This window comes from Herpailurus yagouaroundi, unplaced genomic scaffold, assembly GCF_014898765.1.
Source record: "Herpailurus yagouaroundi ecotype Mexico unplaced genomic scaffold, PumYag 162, whole genome shotgun sequence".
Lineage (NCBI taxonomy): Eukaryota > Metazoa > Chordata > Mammalia > Carnivora > Felidae > Herpailurus > Herpailurus yagouaroundi.
The window spans coordinates 67,299,715-67,324,055 of NW_024412403.1; the positions used below are offsets into that span (position 1 = coordinate 67,299,715).

General features: G+C 38.1%; 2 protein-coding genes and 1 pseudogene across 5 annotated transcripts in view; 2 read left to right on the top strand and 1 right to left on the bottom strand.

Moving 5' to 3' along the window:
- Positions 1 to 23,916, bottom strand: part of RABL3 (RAB, member of RAS oncogene family like 3) — a 38,266-nt gene extending 14,350 nt beyond the window's left edge. Inside the window, exons 1-4 of the mRNA XM_040484625.1 lie at positions 23,823 to 23,916; positions 19,123 to 19,214; positions 5,301 to 5,430; positions 1,315 to 1,429 (exon numbers count right to left, since the gene is read on the bottom strand). Coding sequence (XP_040340559.1) covers positions 1,315 to 1,429; positions 5,301 to 5,430; positions 19,123 to 19,214; positions 23,823 to 23,868 — 383 coding nt within the window. The 5' untranslated portion in view covers positions 23,869 to 23,916. The remainder of the gene's footprint in view (positions 1 to 1,314; positions 1,430 to 5,300; positions 5,431 to 19,122; positions 19,215 to 23,822) is intronic.
- On the top strand, positions 12,149 to 13,423 carry LOC121036299 (glyceraldehyde-3-phosphate dehydrogenase-like; annotated as a pseudogene).
- Positions 23,903 to 24,341, top strand: part of GTF2E1 (general transcription factor IIE subunit 1) — a 36,750-nt gene continuing 36,311 nt past the window's right edge. The window contains exon 1 of one of the 4 annotated variants that reach the window (XM_040484624.1): positions 23,903 to 23,924. The gene's annotated coding sequence lies outside the window, so the exon portion shown is untranslated. The other 3 variants (XM_040484621.1, XM_040484618.1, XM_040484622.1) reach the window with 3 other exon arrangements.

Below are 24,341 nucleotides of genomic sequence, written 5' to 3' on the forward strand. Positions count from 1 at the left end.
TAACAAGTCAACATCACAAAGAGACAGACAACCAGGTACTGTAATTATATGTATAATACCACTTAGGCAAAAACAAAAAACAAAAACCTCTGCATCTTTTAGACCATCTTTTTATATTTAACCATCATTTTAGAGAAGATTTAGGATTCAGAGAAACAAGGTAAACAGACATTACACGGATATAGTCAGCAAAATCCAGAATACAAGAAACTCTACAGGACAAGCAAACTATCTTTCACAAACTGCCAGAGTGCAAAAGAAAAAAAAAGGGGTGGGGGAAGGGGAATGTAAGATTAAAAGGTACTTAACAAACAAAATACAATGAATAGATCTTATCTAGATACTATTTTGAGCAAATCAACATTTATGAGACATATGGGGAATTAAAATAATATTTAATAGTAAGGAATCATTATTAAATTTTATGTGGAACAATTATATTTTGGTTATATTAAAAAAGTCCTTATCATTTAAAGTTATACACAGGAGTATATATAGCGATATGATACAATGCCTAGAATTTGCTTTGAAAAATAAATGGAGAGACATACTGTGTTCATGGATTGGAACATGCAACAAAATTTCTTTCCAATTTGATTTATAGATTAAATGCAATTCAATCAAAATCCAAGCTGAATTTTTGTCAATATAGAAAGTTGGTTTCAAATTTATATGGAAAAGCAAATGAACTAGAAGAGCTAACCAATTCTGAAAAAGGAACCACATTATATACTTTTAAGACTTACTATAATGTTATAATAACGAAGACAATGTCATATTGGTGAAGGGACAGACACACAGACCAATTGTACAGAATCAGAGAGTCTTGAAATAGAACCATATAAATATGGTCAACTGATTTTTGGCAAAGGAGTAAAAGCCATTCAACGGAGAAAGGATAATCTTTTGAACCAATGGTGTTGGAAAAACCGGACATTCATATACAAAAGTCAACTTCAATCAAAACCCCACACGTCATAACTTATTCAAACCAGGTCACAGATCTAAAGATAAACTTTCAACAACAAAGTTTCTAAAAGAAACAGGAGAAAACCTGTATAATCTGAGATTAGGCAAAGAGTTGTTAGACTTGATACCCAAAGCACAATATGTAAAAGAAAAAATTGAGAAATCAGACTGCATCAAGACGAAAAACTAATGCTTGAAAGATAACTGGTAAGAGAATAAAAAAACAATCTATAGACGGAGAGAAAAAAATTTCGAATCAGACATCTTACAAAGTGTTATTGTGTTAGGTATATTCCTGTGATTGCTGTAACATTTCACACTAAAAGTGAAGTAATCTGGGCTTACCCATTTGTTACCAACACTCCAGTTGGCACCAAATCCCTGTTGAGAGCTTCCAATGACCAACGATACAAGTTTTGGGATGACTTCTTATTTGTTAAGTCATGTACTAAAATAATACCTAAAATAATCAAAGAAACTCATGTCAATACTCCAACAATTTCTCTTCACTTTACAACTGGCAAAGTGAGGCTAAGTAAATACAAGGTTGCTGAATAAACCTAGCATTCTAGGATGATTAACAAACACAGGCACAATTAATTTAAAATTTGCTCTACAAATTTCTACAAATCATTAATTACAAAATTTTCTTTGTCAGTTATATAACCCTTTTTAATTCTATAGGGGCTGGCAAAATGTCAGTAAACTTTTAGAATGTCTTCTGTTTTTCTTTATTAAACACTTGATGAGTGCTTCTTCTGCCTGGTCCTAACTATAGAACTACCTCATCAATGAAAGGAATCAAAACTATTTCAAGTATTTAAGAAATTATATTCCTACAAAAGCGAATTGTTTCGGCACTGTGCATAGTACCGTCATAGATATCACACATACACCACTACTTAATAAAATATTAAATAATAAAAATTTATTAAAAATATATTTATTTAATTTGATATAATTGCTATTTTGCAGCTGACAAAATGTAAATCACCTGAGCCTAATTAACTCAAAAGTCTAATCTTTTAGTTCTTTGAATTAATGACTAGCTATGAAAGCTTGATATCTATGAGATATAGTTAATAGAGCAAAAGAACTATGTCACTAGAAGAAGGTAGGAAAAGCCAGTCAAAAAGTATGAATAGTAGAAAATAGGTGGACTTCTGAGAGATTGAGAAAAATAACAAAATGTAATGAGGTTCAGAAATACAATTAAATAGAATCAGGTATAGCAAACAAAAATGCAGAGCAGGTAGACAAAAGAGGAAAATGCATAGTAGAGTTTAGAGTATCATCATGTGGTTAGAAGACTACAGATTTTCAAACCCTCAACCATTTCCTATGTTACCTAGATTCTACTATGAAGAGATGATGTGAAATTGATGATTCCTCTGTCTTCAAGATGTGAGATATGTCAATTTGAAAAAGAAGGGCAGAAAAGTTAGAACTATTTGGCTTCTCCGATTTTTACAGACATTTGTGCAAATAAGGTGCTTGTGCAAGTTACAGCTTGCTCAGATAAATCTGTATCCTCCTGGCATCTGGAACAAATAGAGAAATACAGATCTGACACTTGCCCTGTATTCAATTGTACTCACTCTATTTTCCTCAATACTGGGTTCTATTAGGCATTAAGGACACATGATACAGGATAGATTTATTTTTTTATTTTTTTTTAAATTTTTTATTTTTTTCAACGTTTATTTATTTTTGGGACAGAGAGAGACAGAGCATGAACGGGGGAGGGGCAGAGAGAGAGGGAGACACAGAATCGGAAACAGGCTCCAGGCTCGAGCCATCAGCCCAGAGCCCGACGCGGGGCTCGAACTCACGGACCGCGAGATCGTGACCTGGCTGAAGTCAGACGCTTAACCGACTGCGCCACCCAGGCGCCCCAATACAGGATAGATTTAAAAAGAGCTACCATTAAAGAATATAGCTAATATCTATTCAGCACTTATATGCTACACATTGTTCCTTATATGCGTTCTCTAATTTGATTTCAGAACATCCCTCATGTTAGGTAAGAATTATCATCTTCATTGTACACGTGTGGAAACTAAAGCTCAGAGAGGCTGAGCAACTTGCTCTAAATCACATGGTAAGTGAGTTAGGCAGAATTTGAACTCAGGTAATCTAACAGTTAGGCAGAATTTGAACTCAGGTAATCTAACAGGTAATCTAACAGCAATCTAACAGCAGAATTTGAACTCAGGTAATCTAATCTGGGGGAAAGCAGAATTAAGTCAAAGGAGTGGCTTTTTCTCCTCTCCCTAACTTCCCAGATATAAATCTCAAAAAATTATGAGTGAGGCTTTTGGTTGGGAGATGCAAGGATTACAAAGGCCTAGATGAGTTATTAGCTGAATAGGGAGGAGTTTATTTTTGGAGGCTCTCTCTTTAAGGCTTTTGAGCTTTTAAGGACATTTGAGCACCCTTTTTCTTTATTTTTCAATGAGCTGAAAGTTCTTTCTTGGTAGATTATGGGCTATAAGGGCCACAGTGGGGCCCAAAGGAAAGAAGTCAGTGTGACAGTTAATCAGAATATGTTCTAACCTTCAAAAGGGGCACAGACACTTTACAGGTTTCCTTCAGGTACTGCCAGCCTAGTTCATCACAGTGGGAGAAAGGTAGGGTTTGAGGGAAGAAAGTAACTGTTAAGAGTAAATACTGTGCATTTGAATGGAGTGATCCTTCTGCTCTGTTTCTTGAGAAACCAAGGATGGTAGATGGAGTAAAGAACCTTCAGTGCTTCTACCAAGAGAAATGTTCCAGAGCTAAGGTGAAAGAACATAAAAATTGGCCTTTCTTAACAGGGATTTCTTTTTAAACTTTAAGAAAGAGGAATATATCTCAGTTTTGTCATATATACAAATTAACATAAAATATATTATTAACATAATATATATGCAACTATTTCAATAATATTCAAGGAAGAGACAAATCACTAATGAATAGTAGGTATAAAAAAGATAAATAAATATGGATTTAGATGGACTTCTTCAGCACTTAGTAAGTTCACAACTCAGAACTCCATAAAGTTTCTAGGATTTAAATGGTCTTTATTATGTATTTATAATTTTGATCTTAACCCTTTCTCAAAAGATCTAAACAGCAAAAGTGTTGTATATCCAAACCTGCTTTGCCAGATCAGAGTGGTAGCAACTTTGTCAAGTCATTTGATTGATATAATCCAAGTTTATCACTTGATTCTAGATCTAAACCAGGCTTCATTTCCTTCTCTTCTGTTCTCTAAGAAGTCACTGAACACTACACCAGTCTTACCTTACTGTTTGTCTCATTTATATACATTCTATTAATATATGCCATTATCATGTATTTTCTTGCATGACAATATCATATATTAGTGTCACCATCTTATAACTGTTTTGTTCCATTTATGAATGTTTTGTTTCTTCAAATAGATTGTGACACTTCAGGTCTGAACGAACACAACTCATCCTGTATTTTATAGTATGTATTCAATGGCCATCTCTACTTCTTGTTGTAGTATCCACAACACCTTATGATATGGGAATATAAGATATTGAAAAGGGGCTATAAGAACGAAGAAGGTACTGAATAATTGCAATGTTTACCTAATATTGAATGTGATCTAAGCATAGTATAAATGAGGTGCAATTAAGAGCTAAGCATCTACCAGAAGGAAAAGGGTGAGATGGCAAATCTTTTTTTTTTAATTTTTTTTTAATGTTTATTTATTTTTGAGAGAGAGAGAAGGAGAGACAGAACATGAACAGGGGAGGAGCACAGAGATAGGGACAGAGAATCAGAAGCAGGCTCCGGGCTCTGAGCTGTCAGCACAGAGCCCAACATGGGGCTCAAACTCACAAACTGTGAGACCATGACCTGAGCCGAAGCCGAACACTCAACTGACTGAGCCACCCAGGTGCCCCGTGAGACACCAAATCTTGTACATCAAAGACAAGTTGGGATTATATTTCACAGTAAAAGAAAAAAAAAGTGCTTTAAAGAAATGAACTAAGAAAGGGGCAGAAGAAAAAAAAAACTCTATAGGTAAATTATAGCTCTCAGTGGTTTAGTCCCTTGACACAGTAGGTGCTTTGTGCATTCCAGTTATGTCCTCGATTATACACCTCCACCTGGAAGTCTGCTCCAGGTATCTCTCTCTCTCAAAAATAAATAAACATTAAGAAAAAAATAAAATGTGATATGCAGACTTAAAGAGCTGTCAGTACATTAGATCTTCCTTAAAATAAGATGTGTCTAGCATCCCATAGCATATTCTATTATCTGATTATCTGTACTCCTAGACCATTAATATATAGTAGAAATAAAAAATGCTTTACCATTTACAGAGTTGTAGAACACTGCTCTTGTGCTTTTCACACTGCTGGCACTGCCCACAGAGCCTCCAACATCCCATAATTCTATATAGTAGGTCTTCTCTTCTGGGGTTCCTTCTTTGTAGTCATGAACCTAACAAATCAATCCATCAAAATAATTATTATAACCACTAAAGATACTAGGAGCACCCTCATTCCAGTTTAAAGCACTGGACATTCCGTTTCAGCATGGCTCTTTCGTATCATTCTCATACCACCTCTCTCTGATCACCACCTGTCTTTCAAGAGTCCTCCCTCTAATACTTTCTCATACAACAATCCTAACATTTACAGCTCTCCCTCCATTTCCAAATCTTCACTTCCTGTGGATAAATGCCATAATTCATCACTTCAGTCACTCCTTTGCCCCTCTCTTGCACTGTGTTCATCTGACCAAATTCCAACCTTGACTATATCCACCTTTTCTCCAATTCCATGCCTGTAACCCAGCTTAGCTGAATGTGAAACTCAGAAAAATACACATTCAAGCTGACTGGATTCATTTTAAATTCCAGTCTACCTTTGGGGCTGCCCTTTAATAAGTTTCATAGTCCATTTCCTCTTTTCCTTTCCTAGATAACTATTTCACAATTTCTCTTCTTTTTCAAATTTCCAAAATGTTTTCCCTATCCTTAAGAACAGGTAAGAACCTTGCTTCTTGAGACAGAAGCAATCGGAAGAGAATTTCGACAGCCTGTTCTTCACATATCTATCCACCTCCCTGCATCTGTGCCCATATAATCTGCTTTTCCTCCAGCCATTACAGAGAAACTCTGTGTCCCCAAGGCCAAATCCCCTTCTTCTTTATGCCTGAGATCCTATGTCCCTTTTCTTATCAAAGGTGTAGCTCTATCAATTCTTTTTTATCATCAAATATTCCCTCTCTGTTGAATAAGTCCTATCAGCATACAAACATGCCATAATTTTTCCCATCTTAAAATAAGCTTCTCTTGAACTCAAGTCCTCTTCCAGCTACCATACCACTTCTCTATTCCTTTTTACAGCAAAAGTTCTCCAGAGTGGTGTCTATTCTCAAGTCTCTAATTCTTTTCCTTACATTCATTCTCTTTTGAACTCATTCCTGTCACACTTGTGCACCAATCACTCCACTAAAACATTCCTTATCAAGGTCACCAATGGCTTCCACATTGCTAAATCCAATGATCAACGAATGAGCAGTTTTCATCTTACCTTCCCAACCGATACAAATAATTACTCTTCGGCTTTGCAGTACATAGCTTCCAGGTTATTGCTCTCTCCTGGTTTTCTTCCCATTTCACTGGCTAATCCTTTTCAGTCTCCATTGGGGTGATCTTTACCTCCCTAATTGTTGGAGCATCCCAAGGTTTAGTTCTTGGATCTCTTTTCTTTATCAATACTGGCTCTCTTGACAACTTCATTTAATCTTATGATTTTAAATGTCATCATTATGTTGATGAATTCCAAATTTATATCCATCCTGGACTAGTCCCTTGAACTTCAGGCTACCATATCCACTGGACTACAATTTGGATGTCTAACAGGCACCTCAAATTTAACATATCTGAAAATAATTTCCTGATCTTCCTCTTAAGACTATTCTTCTCCCAGTAAAAGGCAATTCCATCCTTCCCGTTACTCAAAGGACCAAAAACTTAAGAGTGATCTTTAACTCATTTCATACTGCATATCTGATTTGTCAGAAAATCCTATTGCTTTTGTCTTAAAAATATATCAAAAATCAGTTCATTTCTCACCATCTCCACTCTTAGCATCCAGGTCAAAGCCTTGATCCATCTCTTTGCCTGAATTAATGCAATCATCTCCTAAATGATCTCCCCACTACAGCCTTGCCTACTCATTTCTCCCCCCTTTGCACCCCTCTTCCCATTTGTTTTTCATATAGTAATTAGCATGATCCTTTTAAATGCAAGTTAGATCACATCCCCTTCTGCTAAAAACCCTCTAGGAGACATTCTTAGAGTAAACTCTAAAGTCTCTCCTTCCTCAGGAGCACCTAGGTGGCTTAGTTGGTTAAGCATCAGACTTCAGCGTAGGTCATGACCTCACAGTTTGTGAGTTTGAGCCCCATGTCGGGCTCTGTGCTGATGCTCAGAACCTGGAGCCTGCTTCAGATTCTGTGTCTCCCTCTCTCTGTGCCTCCTCCACTCACACTCTGTGTCTCTCTCTCTCTCCTTTTCTCTCAAAAATAAACATTAATAAAAAAAATAAAGTCTCTCCCTTTCTCATGATCTAGACTCTACAGCCATTTATTGACTATACTATATAACTATTCAGAAATAGATTCTGATATATGGGAACTATATGTATTAGAATATAGCTAAGAGCCAGATTATAGTGTGGTGGTTGGGAGGTGTGCTTCAGAATCTTCCAAGAATTTTTAAAAAAATATATGTTCCAACAAAAGGAAATATAAGCAAGTGGAACTACATCAAATGAAAGAGCTTCTACACAGCAAAGGAAACCATCAAAAAAGTGAAAAGGCAATCTATGGAATGGGAGAAAATACATGCCCATCATATATCTGATAGGGATTAATGTCCAAAATATATAAGAATGCACACAACTAAATAGCAAAAAAACAAGCAATCTGATTTAAATAGATCAAAGGAACTGAAGAGACATTTTTCCAAAAAAAGACATACAATGGCCAACAAGTACATGAATAAGTGCTCGACATCACTAATCAGGGAAATACAAATCAAAAACTACAATGAGGTATCACCTCACACCCGTTAGAATGGCTGTCATAAAAAAGACAAGAGATCAGGTGCCTGGGTGGCTCAATTAGTTAAGCATCTGACTATTGACTTTGGCTCAGGTCATGATCTCAAGGTTCGTGGGTTTGAGCCCCATGTCCGGCTCTGCACTGACAGTGTGGAGCCTGCCTGGGATTCTCTCTCTCTCTCTCTCTCTCTCTGCCCCTCTCTTGATCTTTCTCTCAAAATAAATTAAAAAAAAATTTTTTTTCAACGTTTATTTATTTTTGGGACAGAGAGAGACAGAGCATGAACAGGGGAGGGGCAGAGAGAGGGAGACACAGAATCGGAAACAGGCTCCAGGCTCCGAGCCATCAGCCCAGAGCCTGACGCGGGGCTCGAACTCACGGACCGCGAGATCGTGACCTGGCTGAAGTCGGATGCTCAACCGACTGCGCCACCCAGGCGCCCCTAAAAAAAATTTAAAAACAAAAAAAGATAAGAGATAACAAGTGTGGGCAAGGATGTGGATGAAAAAAAGCTCTTGTGCACTGCTGGTAGGAATGTATATTAGTACAACGACTATGAAAAACAGTATGGAAGTTCCTTAAAAAATTAAAAATAAAACTAAACTACCACATAATCCAGTAATCCCACTTCTGGGGATTTATTCAAAAGAAATGAAAACAGGATATTGAAGAGATATCTGGACTCTCATGTTCACTGCATAATAGCCAAGGTATGAAAACAATCTAAGTGCATGTCAATCAATGGATGATTGATAAAGAAGATATGGTGTGTACATACACATACACAGACACTGGAATATTATTCAGCCAGGAGGAAAGGAAATCCTGCTGTTTGCAAATACATGGATGGGCCCCAAGGGAATTACGCTAAGTGAAAAGAGTCAGATAAAGACAAATCGTGCATGGCACTACTTACATGTGGAATCTAAATAAAAAGTCAAACTTCTAGAAACAGACAGTAGAAATGTAGTTGCCAGGAGTTGGGAATGGGTAAAGATTGGGAAAAAGGTACAGAGTTTATAAGATGAATAGATCTTAGGATCTAATTTAAAACATGGTAACTATAATTGATAACTTTGTATTATATAACTGAAATAAGCTAAGAGAGTAGAACTTAAATGTTACAAATAAATACATAAATAAATAAGCGAGCAAGTACGTAACACATGTGTTAACTAGGTAGATGAGAAGAATCTTTTCATGATGTCTATCAAATCACCAACGATATACACTTTAAATATCTTACAATTTTATGTGTTAATTATACCTCGGTAACAATGAAAAAAAAAAAAAGAGAGAGAGAAAAAAGTCCTTAAAGAAAAAAAAAAAAAAAGAATAAGCCAGACTTACTGAATCAGGACCTTTGGGATTTAGCTCATGCATAATTTGAACCATTCTCCAAATGATTTTGCCATAACCCCTAGTTAAGAACTGCTGATTTTATAAAATGGAACTATTTTGATTATCAGGAGGCCTAGATTATACTCTTGATTGCCACTGATTATCCCTGATATTTTTGATCCTCAGTTTCTTTGCCTATAAAATGAAGTTGTATTATATACACTTAGTGGCTGTGAAATAATAAAAAGCAAGATAGCTAAGTGGTTAAAAATAGATATCATAAAATGTACTAAAACTCATATATTTAACAGAATGCATCACACTTTTTACTTATTCACATATTTTTGTCCAAATACTTTTAAGGAAAAATTTAAGTAAGATACTCTACATACCGTCACATTGACAAGAGAAGACCATTATCAGATTGACAACAAAGAGGATAGGACAGAGAGAATAACAAAATCATAGCAGTTGTGCAGCCCTGTGGATGATGAAAATTACTCCTGTATATTGTGATAAAAGGTATCACCATTTTGCTGTATGGTGAAAGAACTGATAATATGTGATCATGCTAAGTCATCAATAAAAAAGTTAAACTAGGGGCATCGGTGGATTACCAGTGAAGCATCCAACTCTTTATTTTGGCTCAGGTCATGATCTCATGGTTCATGAGACTGAGCCCCGCATTGGGCTCTGCACTGACAGTGGGATTCTCTTGGGATTTTCTCCCCCTCTCTCTCTCTCTGCTCCTCTCTCTCCACTCTTCCCCTCTCAAAACAAAGAAATAAATAAACATTAAAAGAAAGTTTAACTATGTGAGATTTGTTTGAAAACACAGGGAAATGTATATTTTATAAATATTTCCAAGCTAAGCCACTGGAAAGGGTCAATTATATGTTATTGAAAAGCTCAGCCACTTTAGTGAACCTTTCTTGATTCTGCCTCCTTTCCCCATCTAAAACCAACCAGAGCCAGTTAGATACTATATTTGCTCCCATAACACCCTGGTAAGAAGTTATTATTCATCTATCATTTCACTAACCATATTGTATAATTTATCTGTTGATGTATATTCTATTAGACTGTAAGCCTAAGGGAAGAAGTCATGCATTATTCATGTTGGTAGACCAAGAAAATAGCATAATACCTGGCACATATTAGATGCTTGGATATGTTTGTTTAAATCAATGAATAAATTCAGAATATTTCATCTTCCAAGGGTTTATTACATTGGATTTCTTATTTGACTGAATTCCAGTGCTTCTCAAGTACAATTCTGAAAATGAACTAAATCAGAACGAATAGAAACCTTGTTAAAAATTAGATTCAAGTTGCATTTTTGATTTCTTAAACAAAAATTAGATTCTTAGACTGTCCCTGAAGCTTCTGGGATGGGGCTCAAAAATCTGTACTTTTACAGACAGATCCCTAGGTGATTCTGACATATAATTAAGTTTGGCAATCAATGCAGGACATCACTTTTTTTCTCTAAAATTATTTCAAATGTCTAATGTTGCCTCCCCTAAAAGACTGTACAGTGACTTCCAAGAATAGCAATCATGTAATACATATGTAGCATGCCCTCTTAGTCTTGCAATGTACTAGGTCTGTTAGCCAGCTTGCTCTGGCTACATACACTCACTCCCAAGCCACATGGATGTCCTCATCTATACTCTTTCCTACCACAGAATACGTTCCCTAATCAATCCTTTCATTGTCTCCTTCCAGAATTACAAGAGAAGGTACCCTTCTTCCTTTCCAACTTGCTCAACTAATATTTAGCTTAACTTAATTCAAATGGAATGAGTCTTAAGAATTTTAAACCAGTGGCTTATAGTTTGTAGCTAGGACATATCTTTCATATGGGTGAGTGGTCTCCAAGGGAAAACTTGACATTACAACAAGTATTGCTCTGGATACAGTAAGTGGTCAGTTGGTGCAATGCTAAGAGCCCAGCATGACTGAGAGTAATGGCAAATTATAAGAAATATGTTTTATATTTAAATCAGGTCATCAAGTATCTGATACTTTAAGTCATTAAAGACTTGACAGCTATGCAAGCAAGGGTTTTCTCAAAATGTAGCAACAGTATATGCTGCTAATTAAGTGGGAAAAGGAACCAGACTCCTCAATGCTGCTGTCACTTTGGTACTTCTCATTTACTCACCTTTTGATTTTTTATTAAAAACTATATCAAGACTAAGTACAAAAGGCTTTACCTCATTTGAGGAGTTTACCTATTACTTGTAACTTTTATTTAAAATTTTTTAATGTTTATTTATTTTTTGATGGAGAGAGAGAGACAGAACATGAGTTGGGGAGGGGCAGAGAGAGAGAGGGAGACACAGAATCCAAAGCAGGCTCCAGGCTCTGAGCTGTCAGCACAGATCCAGATGCGGGGCTCGAACTCACAGACCGTGAGATCGTGACCTGAGCGAAGTCGGACGCTCAACCAACTGAGCCACCCAGGTGCCCCTATTATTTGTAACTTTTATAAAGCATGAAGAGGCTCTCTGCTCTTCCTCCACCCTTTTATTTAAAAAAATTTTTAAGTTTATTTATTTATTTATTATTTATTTATTTATTTTGAGAGAGAGAGAGAGAGAGAGAGAGAGAGAGAGAGAGAGAGAGAGCGCATCAGCAGGGGAGGGGCAGAGAGAGGGAGAGAGAGAGAACCCCAAGCGGGCTCTGCACAAACTGTAAGATCATGACCTGAGCCGAAACCAGGAGTCAGGCGCTTAACCAACTGAGCCATCCAGGTGCCCCTGCTCTTCCCCCTTTGATAGACAGCCACATCTTCTGATGCAGTGCCAGCCATACCCCTGAGACACAATGGTGAAGCCTGGAGTAAATGGATTTGGCCATATTGGGCGCCTGGTCACCACGGTTCCTTTTAACTCTGGCAAAGTGGATACTGTTGTCATCAGTGACCCCTTCGTTGACCTTAACAACATGGACATGTTCCAGTATGATTCCACCCATGGCAAACTCAACAGCACAGTCAAGGCTGAGAATGGGAAACTTGCCATCAATGAAAAGCCTAATTCTGTCTTCTAGGAGCAAGATCTTGCTAACATCAAATGGAGTGATGCTGATGCTGAGTATGTTGTGGAGTCCACTGGGTCTTCATCAGCATGGAGAAAGCTGGGGCTCACTTGAAGGATAGGGCCAAGAGGGTCATCATCTCTGCCCCTTCTGCTGATGTGCCCAAGTTTGTGATGGGCATGAACCATGAGAAATACGACAACTCCCTCAAGATTGTTAGCAATGCCTCCTGCACCACCAACTACTTTGCACCTCTGGCCAAGGTCATCTGTGACAACTGTGGGATCATGGAGGGACACATGACCACAGTGCATGCCATCACTGCCACCCAGACCATGCGTGGTCCCTCTGAGAAGCTGTGGCATGATGGCCACGGGGCTGCACAGAATACCATAACTGCTTCTATTGGCACCACCAAGGCTATGGGTAAGGTCATCCCTGAGCTGAACGGGAAACTAACTGGCATGGCCTTCCATGTCCCTACCCTCAGCGTGTTAGTCATGGATTTGACCTGCCACCTAGAGAAACCTGCCAAACACAATGACATCAAGAAGGTGGTGAAGCAGGGATCAGAGGACCCCTCAAGGGCATCTGGGGCTACACTGAGGACCAGGTCGTCTCCTGCAACTTTAACAGTGACACCCACTCTTCCAATGCTGGGCTGGCATTGCCTTCAATCACCACTTTGTCAAGCTCATTTCCTGGTATGACAATGAATTTGGCTATGGCAATGGGTGGTAGACCTTATGGTCCACATGGGCTCTAAGGAGTAAGAGCTCCCTGGACCACCAGCACCAATGCAAGCAAGAGGAGAGAGGCCCTCAGCTGCTGGGAAGTCCTTGGCCCAACCCATTCCCCAACACACTGAGAATCTTCTGACCTCTATACAGTTTCCATTCCAGACCCCCCAAAGAAGGGGAGGAGTTTGGGGACCCCTACCTTGTCAAGTACCATCAAAAAAGTATACTGCCAAACTTGTCTAATTTGCTGCTATACTTCCAATTCCTTGCAGTGTCTGAAACTCGGGAGGCATGTAATATATGTACTAAAGGAACAAATGGATGAATGAAAAATATAAAGGTTACTGCTAATTGCCTCTTCCTTTCTAGTAACCTTATTTTGCCTTTAGCCAAGCTCATTTCCCCTATTTAAAAAAAAGACTGTTGCTTTCCCTTCTATTCTGTACCCATTCACTCCTTTATTTAACCTCTAAACTTTGTGAAAGATGGATTTAAACTTGTCTCTATTTCCTCTTTGCCTACTCACATCATTTGGTTTCTACTACTAACTTTCCATTGCAAGGTCAAAGGTCAAAGGTCAGGATTGACATCATCATCACCATTTTTTCCCTCTCTCTCAGTTCTTACACCTCTATAGCATTTCATATCAAAACTCATTCTCTCCTTCATGAAATTCTCATCTCCATTTACTCTTGTGGTATTTCATCATCTTGGCTATCTTCTTACCTCTTTGATCAGTCTTTCTCTGACCTCTCTTCTCATCTTCAACTCTCCAAATATACCCCAAGGTTTTCTCTCAGGTCTTCTCTTTCTAAATTTGCTTTTTGGAAAAACTCACCATCTCTCACGGTCTGGGATTATATCTATATAGATGAGTCCAATTTAGAATTCTCTCTTAAGCTTCCTTACCTCATCTCTGAATGCCTTCTGGACAGTTTCAGTTGGAGAGCTCATAGATACTTCCCTTCATTATGTCCAGTAGTGAATTTATTATCATTTACTTCTCTTTCACCTATAATATATATCCCCCTTCTTGAGGAATAGTCAGTCCATTTGTCCATTGTCCAGGCCACCTGTTCAATCATTGACACTCAATATAATTTTCCATTCTTTACAAGCACCTCAACTTTTTCTCTTGAACTGCTATTAACACTTAACCTTTTCTATAAATGTTGTCTATCAGTGCTGTCTCAGAATGTTCTGCAACGATGGAAATGTCCAATACAGTAACCACTGGCAACATGTTACTATTAGGCAGTTCAAATGTTGCTAGTTTGTTTAACTGAGGAACTAAAATTTTAATTTAATTTAATTTAAATTTAAATTGCCACAATTAGTCTAGTGGTTACTGTATTTAACAGCAGAATACTTTTTTCTTAATACCATTCTGGAACATGAGGCAGTACAGAATAGTGCTCAAGAGCACAGGCTCTTGAACCAGACCACCTGGGGTTGAATTCCAACCCATCACTAACTAGCAATGTGACCTTGGACAAGACATTTAACACCTCTGTGCCTCTACTGCTCCATGTATCAAATAGGGGCACTAAGAGCACCTACCTGGAAGGGTTGTTGTGGGAATCACTTGAATTAGTTTGTAAAACCGGTGCTTAGGCAAAGTAAGCCATCATTCAGTACTATTGTTATTTATTTCTTTAAAAAAATTTTTTTTAACATTTATTTATTTTTGAGAGGCAGAAAGAGACAGAGTGCAAAAGAGGCAGAAGGACAGAGACAGAAGAAGGCACAGAATCCGAAGCAGGCTCCGGGCTCTGAGCAAGCTATCAGCACAGAGCCCAATGTGGGGCTCGAACCCACGAACCATGAGATCATGACCTGAGCTGAAGTCAGACACTTAACCGACTGAGCCACCCAGGCACCCCAGTATGTTATTTTAAAAATTATTCATATATATGAACTTTGTGCCACCTATTAGATCCTACTTCACATTCTTAGTGAGGATAGAGATTGTCTTTTCTTTTTAAATTTCTCCTCAGTGCTTGCACATTATTATGCTGCCCAAAGAGGAAGTCAATAAATATTGATTGTATGCAATGTGTAAATTAGAGAGTTAAAATCCCATTAAAATGAACAATAAATTACAAGTCAATTTCCTTATTTATAATTTGCGAAAAGATTAAAATTCTGTAAGTCTTGTTTTCATGATTAAGAGTAGCCATGCATTTATATTAGTCCCATTAGACTTGGGGCAACAAAATTAGAAGACAGTCATGAATGAAGAACACTGTAAAATAAAACTTTTCTCTTTTCCCTTCAATTCAGTTATGAATACCTCTCCAATGCATACTAAATCCAAAATGTTAGTAATTACTGAGTACATACATTAAGCTCATTAGTTTCACCCAATACTTGAATTAAACAATTACATTATCACCTTTATTATCTCTATTTTTAGTAAGCTCTTAGATGTAAAATGAGCTAAAACAGACGATTGTTTCTAAGAGTTTTGAAAAGAGTGTATTAACACATCTACCTGGATTCTGGAGATACCCTCTCTCTGGCTTCAATAACATAGAAGCTATAACTGCAATACAAAAGCTGCTACAGAAGAAAGTATTCCAAGCTATTTAGGTAATGGTTTTTATCAGATTTAATCATTCTTGCTAGAGGGAAGAACTGTTTACTTTATTACAACAGTAGTCAAAACAATTTACATGTCTATGACAACTTTCCTTAAGATTATCATTTACAAATGCCTTTCACTTATGTTGTCATTCAAGAAATGCATTCTTCTCAAAGATGAAAGACAGAGACCAACTAGCTCAAGACACAGTGAAGAGTTATAACTTTCACCTCCATATGCCCCATTCTTCAACAATAATGCAGTTCAGGCCAGCCTGGCTTTATAGGAGTCAATTAGTACCAGACTCATTCCAGTAAAATCAGTCACAGTATAACATAACCTACAAACCTGAAGGCTAGCTAAAGCAGGCATTATTTACCTATATTCTGTAGAGGATAAGCTAAGGCTCAGAGAAGTAAACTGATTACTCTAAAGTCACTCTTGAGGAAGCAAAAGGCAATATGGGAACTGACCCAGGAAGTGGGAGTTTAAATCTAAGTTTCTTTTCAATATTATGCTTTCCCACAGAAAGGGATTGTGAAAAGTCCAAAAGGAAATTCGGTCCAGAACTTGCTATTGGCAAGTTGCCAAATGAACTCATTATCTAGTATTTGTTTTTCTTCTATATCCAAGAATTTGGGAACATAGCAGGCTGAAATGACACATACAGGTCCTCTCTGACTTCAAATTCACAGAAATGCCATAGAAATATTTTTATAAAATAAAGAGGACAAGTTCAAGAAAATAAAGGGAAATCCTGAGATGCCAGAAATGAAGAACTTAAAATTAGAGTGAGAAGTGGGAACTGACCCAGATTCAGAGGAGACAGCTTCAGGGGCTGGTCCCTGGAGTTTTAGTGTCCATCCAGGAATAGAGATCTGTTTTCTGGATTTTTTTTTTTAATGTTTATTTATTTTTGAGAGAGAAAGAAAGAGAGAGAGAGGCTGAGAGAGAGAGGTAGAGAGAGAGGGAGACAGACAATCTGAAGCAGGCTCTGTGCTGTCAATGCAGAGCCCGACATGGGTCTCAATCTCATGATCATGACCCGAGATGAAGTTGGATGCTTAACTGACTGAGTTACCCAGGTGCCCCTGTTTTCTGGCTTCTAAGGCAGAATATATATGAGTGGGTGACAAAGACCAGACTACAGTTCCCTTCATGAAATCTGGACCCTTGGTGAGCTGCCCAGTCAAAGAGAGTAGGAAGAACTGTCCACTGGTTCAGGAAAGTAGGAAAAACTTTCTGTCAGGGACTTCAGGTAGGGGTGGTACAGAACAGATAGAGGGTCCACAAAAAATGAAAACCACAGGCCTGTACTAGAATCGGAAACCTAAAGAATATACATTATCTAGGTGGCATGGAGACTCCTAGCTGTAAAATTGTAAGTACCCTTGAAATCCCTAGGGCTCTGGCAGCAACAGAAATGAAAAGGTACTGTACTTTCACACAACAAGCACACAAAATTTCCACAGGGAAGAAGAAAAAAAATATCCTGCTGAAGATGTGATCATCTTCAAAGAATTATAAACCATACAAAGACATACATTTTCATGAGGTATAGTCAGCATACACAGCAAGTTGAATATCTATCACCCACTCAGAAAAAATAAAACAATCCAAAAGAAATCATCAAATACTATGTTAATAAAATAAAAAGTAAAACCATAATGAGAGGTCAGGATATTTTGAAAGATTTTGACATTTGAAAAGGAACCAAAAGGAATATCTAGAAATAAAAAATTATAGTTACTGAGATGAAAACTTGGTGGATATATTAAAAAGCAGATTAGATATAATTGAAGGGATTCTTTTTTAAACATTTTTTTTTAATGTTTATTTATTTTTTGAGAGAGAGATGGAGACAGAGTGTGAGTGGGGGAGGGGTGGAGACAGAGGGAGACACAGAATCTGAAGCAGGCTCCAGGCTCTGAGCTGTCAGCACAGAGCCCTATGCGGGGCTCAAATTCACGAATCTGAGATCATGACCTGAGCCGAAGTCAGACGCTTAACCGAGGCGCCCCCCAAAATTCTTAATGATATGAATACATGATCCAGAACGCACAAAGGAGAAACAAAAAATAGAAAACATGTAAGTACAATTAAAAGACACAGAGAATAAAAATCTAATACAAGTTCTGGGGCACCTGGGTGGCTCAGTTGGTTGGGCGTCCGACTTCGGCTCAGGTCACGATCTCACGGTTCGTGAGTTCCAGCCCCGCGTCGGGCTCTGTGCTGACGGCTTGGAGCCTGGAGCTGCTTCGGAGTCTGTGTCTCCCTCTCTCTCTGCCCCTCCCCTGCTCATGCTCTGTCTCTTTCTGTCTCAAAAATAAATAAAACATTAAAAAAATCTAATACAAGTTCAAAAGGAGAAGACAGAGTGAATGAGGGAAGACAACAGATAGTGGCTAAAAAATTTGAAAAATGAAGACAGACAGGAGAGGCACAACCTTATGACAGGATGACTAAAAATGAACACATACCTAGACATAAGTTAGCAAAACTACAGAACATTAAAAAAAAAATCTTTTAAAAGCAACTAGAGAGAAGAAATTACCTTAAAAAGGAATAATAATTAGGCTGACAAAAGATTTCCAATCACTAGAAATATAAGTCACAGTCTGTGGGACAACAGCTTCAAAGAATTGAAGGAAAATAACTGTCAACTGAACTAATTCAATTGAACAATTCCTTCCCTTTTCATTTCTTAAGTCAATGGAGAGATGTATGCTAGCAGAAGAGACACTTGGACAGGACTAGTTGGGATTAGCAAAGACCAACAGTATCTGGGAAGATAGAGAGTTCGGAAACTGTACCCAAGTTTGCTAAACGTGAAGTGGAAGAGAAGAAGACCCAGACATAAGGCTCCAGAAGCTTTTGACTTTATATTTCTAGCCCCAAGTTGTCAGTCTTAGTGCCAAAGAATTAGATAGAATTATTTATGGAGCATGTTAAGTGAATTCTGGGTAAATAACACAGTAATTAACACAGAAGTCTCTGGATTAAGACTACTTAGATAGATAGAGATCAGGTGCATTCAGGATGGTATGGCCATAGACTGGGTTAAGTCTAGGATCCAATCTTAACTCTGCTTTTTTTGCACTGAGTGAATTTGATCAAGGTAGTTTACTTCTCCATGTCTTAGTTTCTCCAGTTATGTCTCAGTTTAAAAAAGATTAAATAAGAAAAGACATACAAGGCATTTGGCATAGTATCTAACGCAGAGTAGGTAGTTAATAAAGCCTAGCTATTAGTATCAGTTTTGACTACAGTACTATAATTTGATCATGTAGTTTGAAGGACTGATCTTTAATATGACTAAAGAAAAACTAAAATATCGGAAACACATACTCTGACATCTACTGAGCAGCCCACAGTCCATGATGGATTTCCCAGTACTTGATTTTGGCACAGAAGATGAACCAGTGAAGATTTCCCAACACCTGTAAAAGATTTAAGAACTCTAGTCATGTAAGAGACATGCTGAAATATCCATTATGACAAAAGTAAGACTGAGCATATGCAGTAATAATGATAGGTAAAGTATGGTTGGCTGAAGGGTGGTCATACCATACCAACCACTTAATAAGCTTTATTGATACAGAGAAGATGGTTAAAGACAGTGGTTCTCTCAAACTGTGCTTGAATATTGTGACAGGGATTCACCATTTCACAATTTCATATTTAGACCCTCTAGTTCTCCTATATAGTGATTTTTAAAAGGCAGTCAACAACCTGGCTCAGACTTGACCCTTTGGGAAAATAGAACTACTCTATTCCCTCTTCTACATCATGGTCCTTTACCTTAAGGCAGAACTTTATTTTCTTGTAGACCCACTGGGTTCAAGATAATGTAGTTATTAATGCTAGAACTAGCATTTGGAGATCTAGATGAAGAAGAAAGAGAATGAGTTCTTCTGTATACCTGTATGTAGAGTCACTCATTCAATTAACAGCATTTTGGGATGCCACTGTAACAAGCATAGCTGGTGAATCTTTATGTAACACTAGTTGTAGCAAAAATTTAGACCACCTGTTTGTGGGCATTACTGTGTATGAACCTATTAATTATGTTTATTTTTTATTATAAAGAGTTATATTTACAGACAATCTGGAATGAATTTTAAAAAAGGAAAAATGGCCTGAAGAGCCCTATAAGCAACATGTAGGTTTATTTAATACCATTAGCAGGGGGTTTCTAAAAGTAGGTTGTTATTGTGAATATATACATGGTGAACTTAAAGACAATACCCGCCTTTGTTTACATAGCTGGTTTGGTCTGAAATATTCTCCCCATCCTGCCCATTCATTTTCGCTCCCAAATTGGCCTGGTGAATTAATCTTTCAAGACTCAGCATCTTTCTAGTTACAAAGTTTTCTTGAACTACACAGAGGTAGAACTAAGCACACTATCCACCATCCTCTGGGTCTCCTGTGTGCCCTGTACATTTTTCTACAAAGCACTTAAAAAACACCTTATTACACTTCTTTGTTTATAGTTTTTATTCACTCAGTTTAAGTTCTTTGAGGGTTGGGACTAGGTTTTACACATTGTTTTCATCTCCAGTCTCCAGAACAGTGCCTTAATTAATATTTATTTAGGGGTTAAATTTTTCCATGTTATTACAGAATTTTCATAAACATTAAAAAATATTATTTATTTTTGAGAGAGCGCAAGGGCAGGGAGAGGGGAACAGAGGATCCGAAGCGGGCTCTGCGTTGACAGACTGCTAGCCAGCCAGATGTGGGGCTTAAACTCAAGAACCTTGAGATCATGACTTGAGCTGAAGTCGGATGGTCAACTGATTGAGCCAACCAGGTATCCCTTCAGAAACATTTTTAATGTCTCCATAGTAGTTCAGAGAGTAGACATAACAATTTACTTAACCATTCCCTCATTATTAGATATGTTTTGAACTTTTCACTATGCTAAGAAAAGACTTGTTTAAATTTTTGTTTCAAATTAAAATGATTTCCATAGTATACCCTTCCAGAAGTGAAATGAACATTTAAAGTTCTTAATATATGTTGACAACTTTCATCTGGTTACTCTGCCACCAGCCATACATATAAGCCTGCAGATCCTGTTGCACCTCAAGAGTATGTATGTTGTTGCTTTTTCATCTATGTTAATTTGATAAAAAAAAAAAAGTGACATCTTGCTTTAGTCTGCATTTCTTTACCTTCTGGTAAAGATATCCATTACAATCTTTGTTAATCAGTTGTCTTTCCTCTCTTACGAAATTATCTGTTGATGTTCTCTGCCCATTTATCTAATGGGTTTAGGGTTATCAATTTACATAACCTCTTTATATATTAGCTGTCTCATGCAGTTGAATCAAACATTTTCTCAGGTTTCCTTTTAATTCTTTTTATTTTTTTCAACACAGACTTTTAGATTTTTGAGTACCCAAGTTTGGCTCTGTCTTTGTATTTACTGCACTGCATTTGACATCTGTGACCTTTAGGGCATATTGTTGATTGGTGTTTCTATGTAGGTTGTCTATGTTGGAGACATATATCTACACGCTTGGTTACCAGCCTGATGCAAGGTTTGAGTTTCTAGTTAAGCTTAACTGTGTCAGCAAACATCTCTATGCAGTTAATATTGTATAGCTCTCCGTGAATTAACTGTTTTGGGTGGGAAGAGTTGACTAACCCTGGATAGATTGTCAGCAGTAAGAACTACTGAAGTGCCAAGAAAATTGGCTGACTATTCATTTCTTTAAGAATTTTGGGGGGCGCCTGGGTGGCGCAGTCAGTTAAGCGTCCGACTTCAGCCAGGTCACGATCTCGCGGTCCGGGAGTTCGAGCCCCGCGTCGGTCTCTGGGCTGATGGCTCAGAGCCTGGAGCCTGTTTCCGATTCTGTGTCTCCCTCTCTCTCTGCCCCTCCCCCATTCATGCTCTGTCTCTCTCTGTCCCAAAAATAAATAAACGTTGAAAAAAAAATTAAAAAAAAAAGAATTTTGGGAGGTACTAATTCTATGCTTTTACCATTAGAATCGAATTAGATCAAAAGAATGCCCTTGATTTGCTTAGGGGAAAAAGTCCAATATAATTAAATAAATGCCAGTTCCAAATATAGTTGCTGGTAATGTGTTAAGCTTATCTCTCATCTCTGAAAGAACAAAGAGGAAAAACGTATGTGTGTATTAGTGAGACTTTCAGGATTCCTAACTAAATTATCAACTATCTCTAGGGGATATAAAACAAATCTCTACATTTCAAGTCATTCTTTTATATGTTTGTGAAATCCTCAACATTTCACAGGGGAAATAATACTTTATTCAAAAATAAACTTTGAAGTCTGAATACAAAGGCAGATGAAGTGTAAAAAGCATACCCTTACCTGTTATTAAATCAGTGTTAAAAGGGAAATGACAAAAAGGCAATAACCGACTTTGCATACATAGCCTAATGTCCGTGAATGTGTGACAAGATCAATCAAGTGGGCGTGACTGTGTCTTCTGTTTTACAACCAGGCTATCAGGAAAAAGAAAAGCTTACTAATTGCCTGATCATTTTTCCACATTGAATGCAGCAGCCAATTCAACCCTGTTATGTAATGCATCGATTTCACAGTTACAGCCTCAGCACTTACTATAGTGCCTGCTATGTAGCAGGTACTTAAGTATTTTTGTGAAAAAGAAAAAAACCGACTAATTCCAACAATATGGAACATCAAGCGTTGGTTAGATGTGATAGAAAAGTGAATTAAAAATGAGGGAGAAAGCCCACTTTATACATCATGAACCACGTTAGCTCTGAATTTGTCTCAAATTCTACTTGGTTATACTCTTGCCAAGTCCCATTAGACCATTATTACTAGCTGAGTGACTTCATTAACTTCAGCATCACTTCAAGCTAAAGAACTGAAGTTGATAATTTGGATTATATGAAAAGAATTTCATAATGCAACTTTCTTAAGGGGATATTAAATAATGCGATCTATAAAACATTTTGGAATGCAAATAATCTTCAGGCGATGTGGAAACATTCTTAACTTCCTCCTCTCCACCACAACTGTTTACAGTCTGTAAGGCTAGTTTTCAAGTTGTTTAGGGTGTATCCTCTCCATGGTATATCTTCCATGCATTTTGCATAATGTCTTTGCTTACAGCACACATTCAGAGGTCAACTCCAGAAAAGGACATCCACGAAATGCAAGGTTAGCATTTATTCCAAGTTCTTAATGAGCACAGGGCTGGAAGTTATGGTAAGAAAGAGAATGGTAGTGAGGTGAGAGGGGGAAATGCAGACCTCACTTCTAGTTCTCAAAAGTCCAAGTTGTCAAAAGAAGAATTTTAACACTAGGATTAAATTGAGCTCAGCATTAAATCCTAGCTGTTTCATAATATAGCCTTATCTTAATTGCTCTTTTTCTTACAACCTAGTACATAATAGGTTTTCAATTAGGATTAAAGAGAACAAAGAAATCAAGAAGCCCAGCTGAGAGTAAAACAGGACTAAAACAGGACTACAACCCAATATTTCATTTCAGAACATGACTTAGTGTTTAAGTGCGTAGACTCTGGGTTCAAACAGCTTCTGTCATTTATCTCTCCTCTTCACTTTTCTCATCTGTAAAATGGGGTTAATAGGGCTGGTCTCAGATTAAATGAGTTAATATCTGTAAAGCAGTTGGAACAGTGTCATTTTTCTTAGCGCATGTTTGAATTCCGTAATGAACAAAATCTCTTGAAGGCACGATCCCAGCTTCTGTATCTTTCTTACAGCGCCCAATACAATACTCAATGTCTGCATATCTCTTAAAACAAAGGAATCGGCAATACAAGCTAGGATGCGGTCGCCCGGGAGACCGGCTTGGAAAGCTGCGAAGGCGGAGAAAGGTCGGGGCTCCGCGCCCCCCACCTGCAACGCCACCTTCGTCAGAGCAAAGTCCTCTGGGAAGTGTAGTTTTTAGACCTTGAGAGGGCTTTCAGCCACGGTCAGAGCCAGTTCGTTGGAGAAGCGGGGGAGTAGCGAAGGAAGAGGGTTATCAGATAACTCAACAGTGTCAGGAACTCTAGAGGTGGATTAAGCCGCTCACCTGAGTCTCCCAATACCAGTACCTTCACCCGATCCAGGGACGCCATCTTGCCACAGCCCGGAGTTAACGCCTGTTCCGGGATGGTAGGCCAACCAGAGCTGGGTATGGAAGAGAGAGTCTTCAATTTCATTGGCTAATCGGGGGTGTGCCTGCCTTGATCGGAGGCCTCACTGTGCTGATTGGCCGGTACGGTTAAAAGTGGTGGGTGGGTTCCAAAGCTGGTCGCAGGAATAAGGAATTGTCTTTGTCGCACTAGTGGCGTGGCTCGTTTAAGCCGGTAGTTGAGGCGCTGAGGGAAGCTGTAGTGGGAGTGTTCGAAGATTCGTTTTGGTAAACCTTGCTCCCTGTTCCTTGTTCTCGATTCCCTCGTCCGGCGTCGCATTTCAGGGTTTCTCCCCCTTTTCTCTCCTTTCTCCTTAGCTACCCGCATCCCCTTAGCTATTCCCTTGACGTGGTCCTCCAAAGAACCATTGACCCCGGAGCGGCCCGTGTGCGACCTCGGGTAGGACGGGCTTGGCT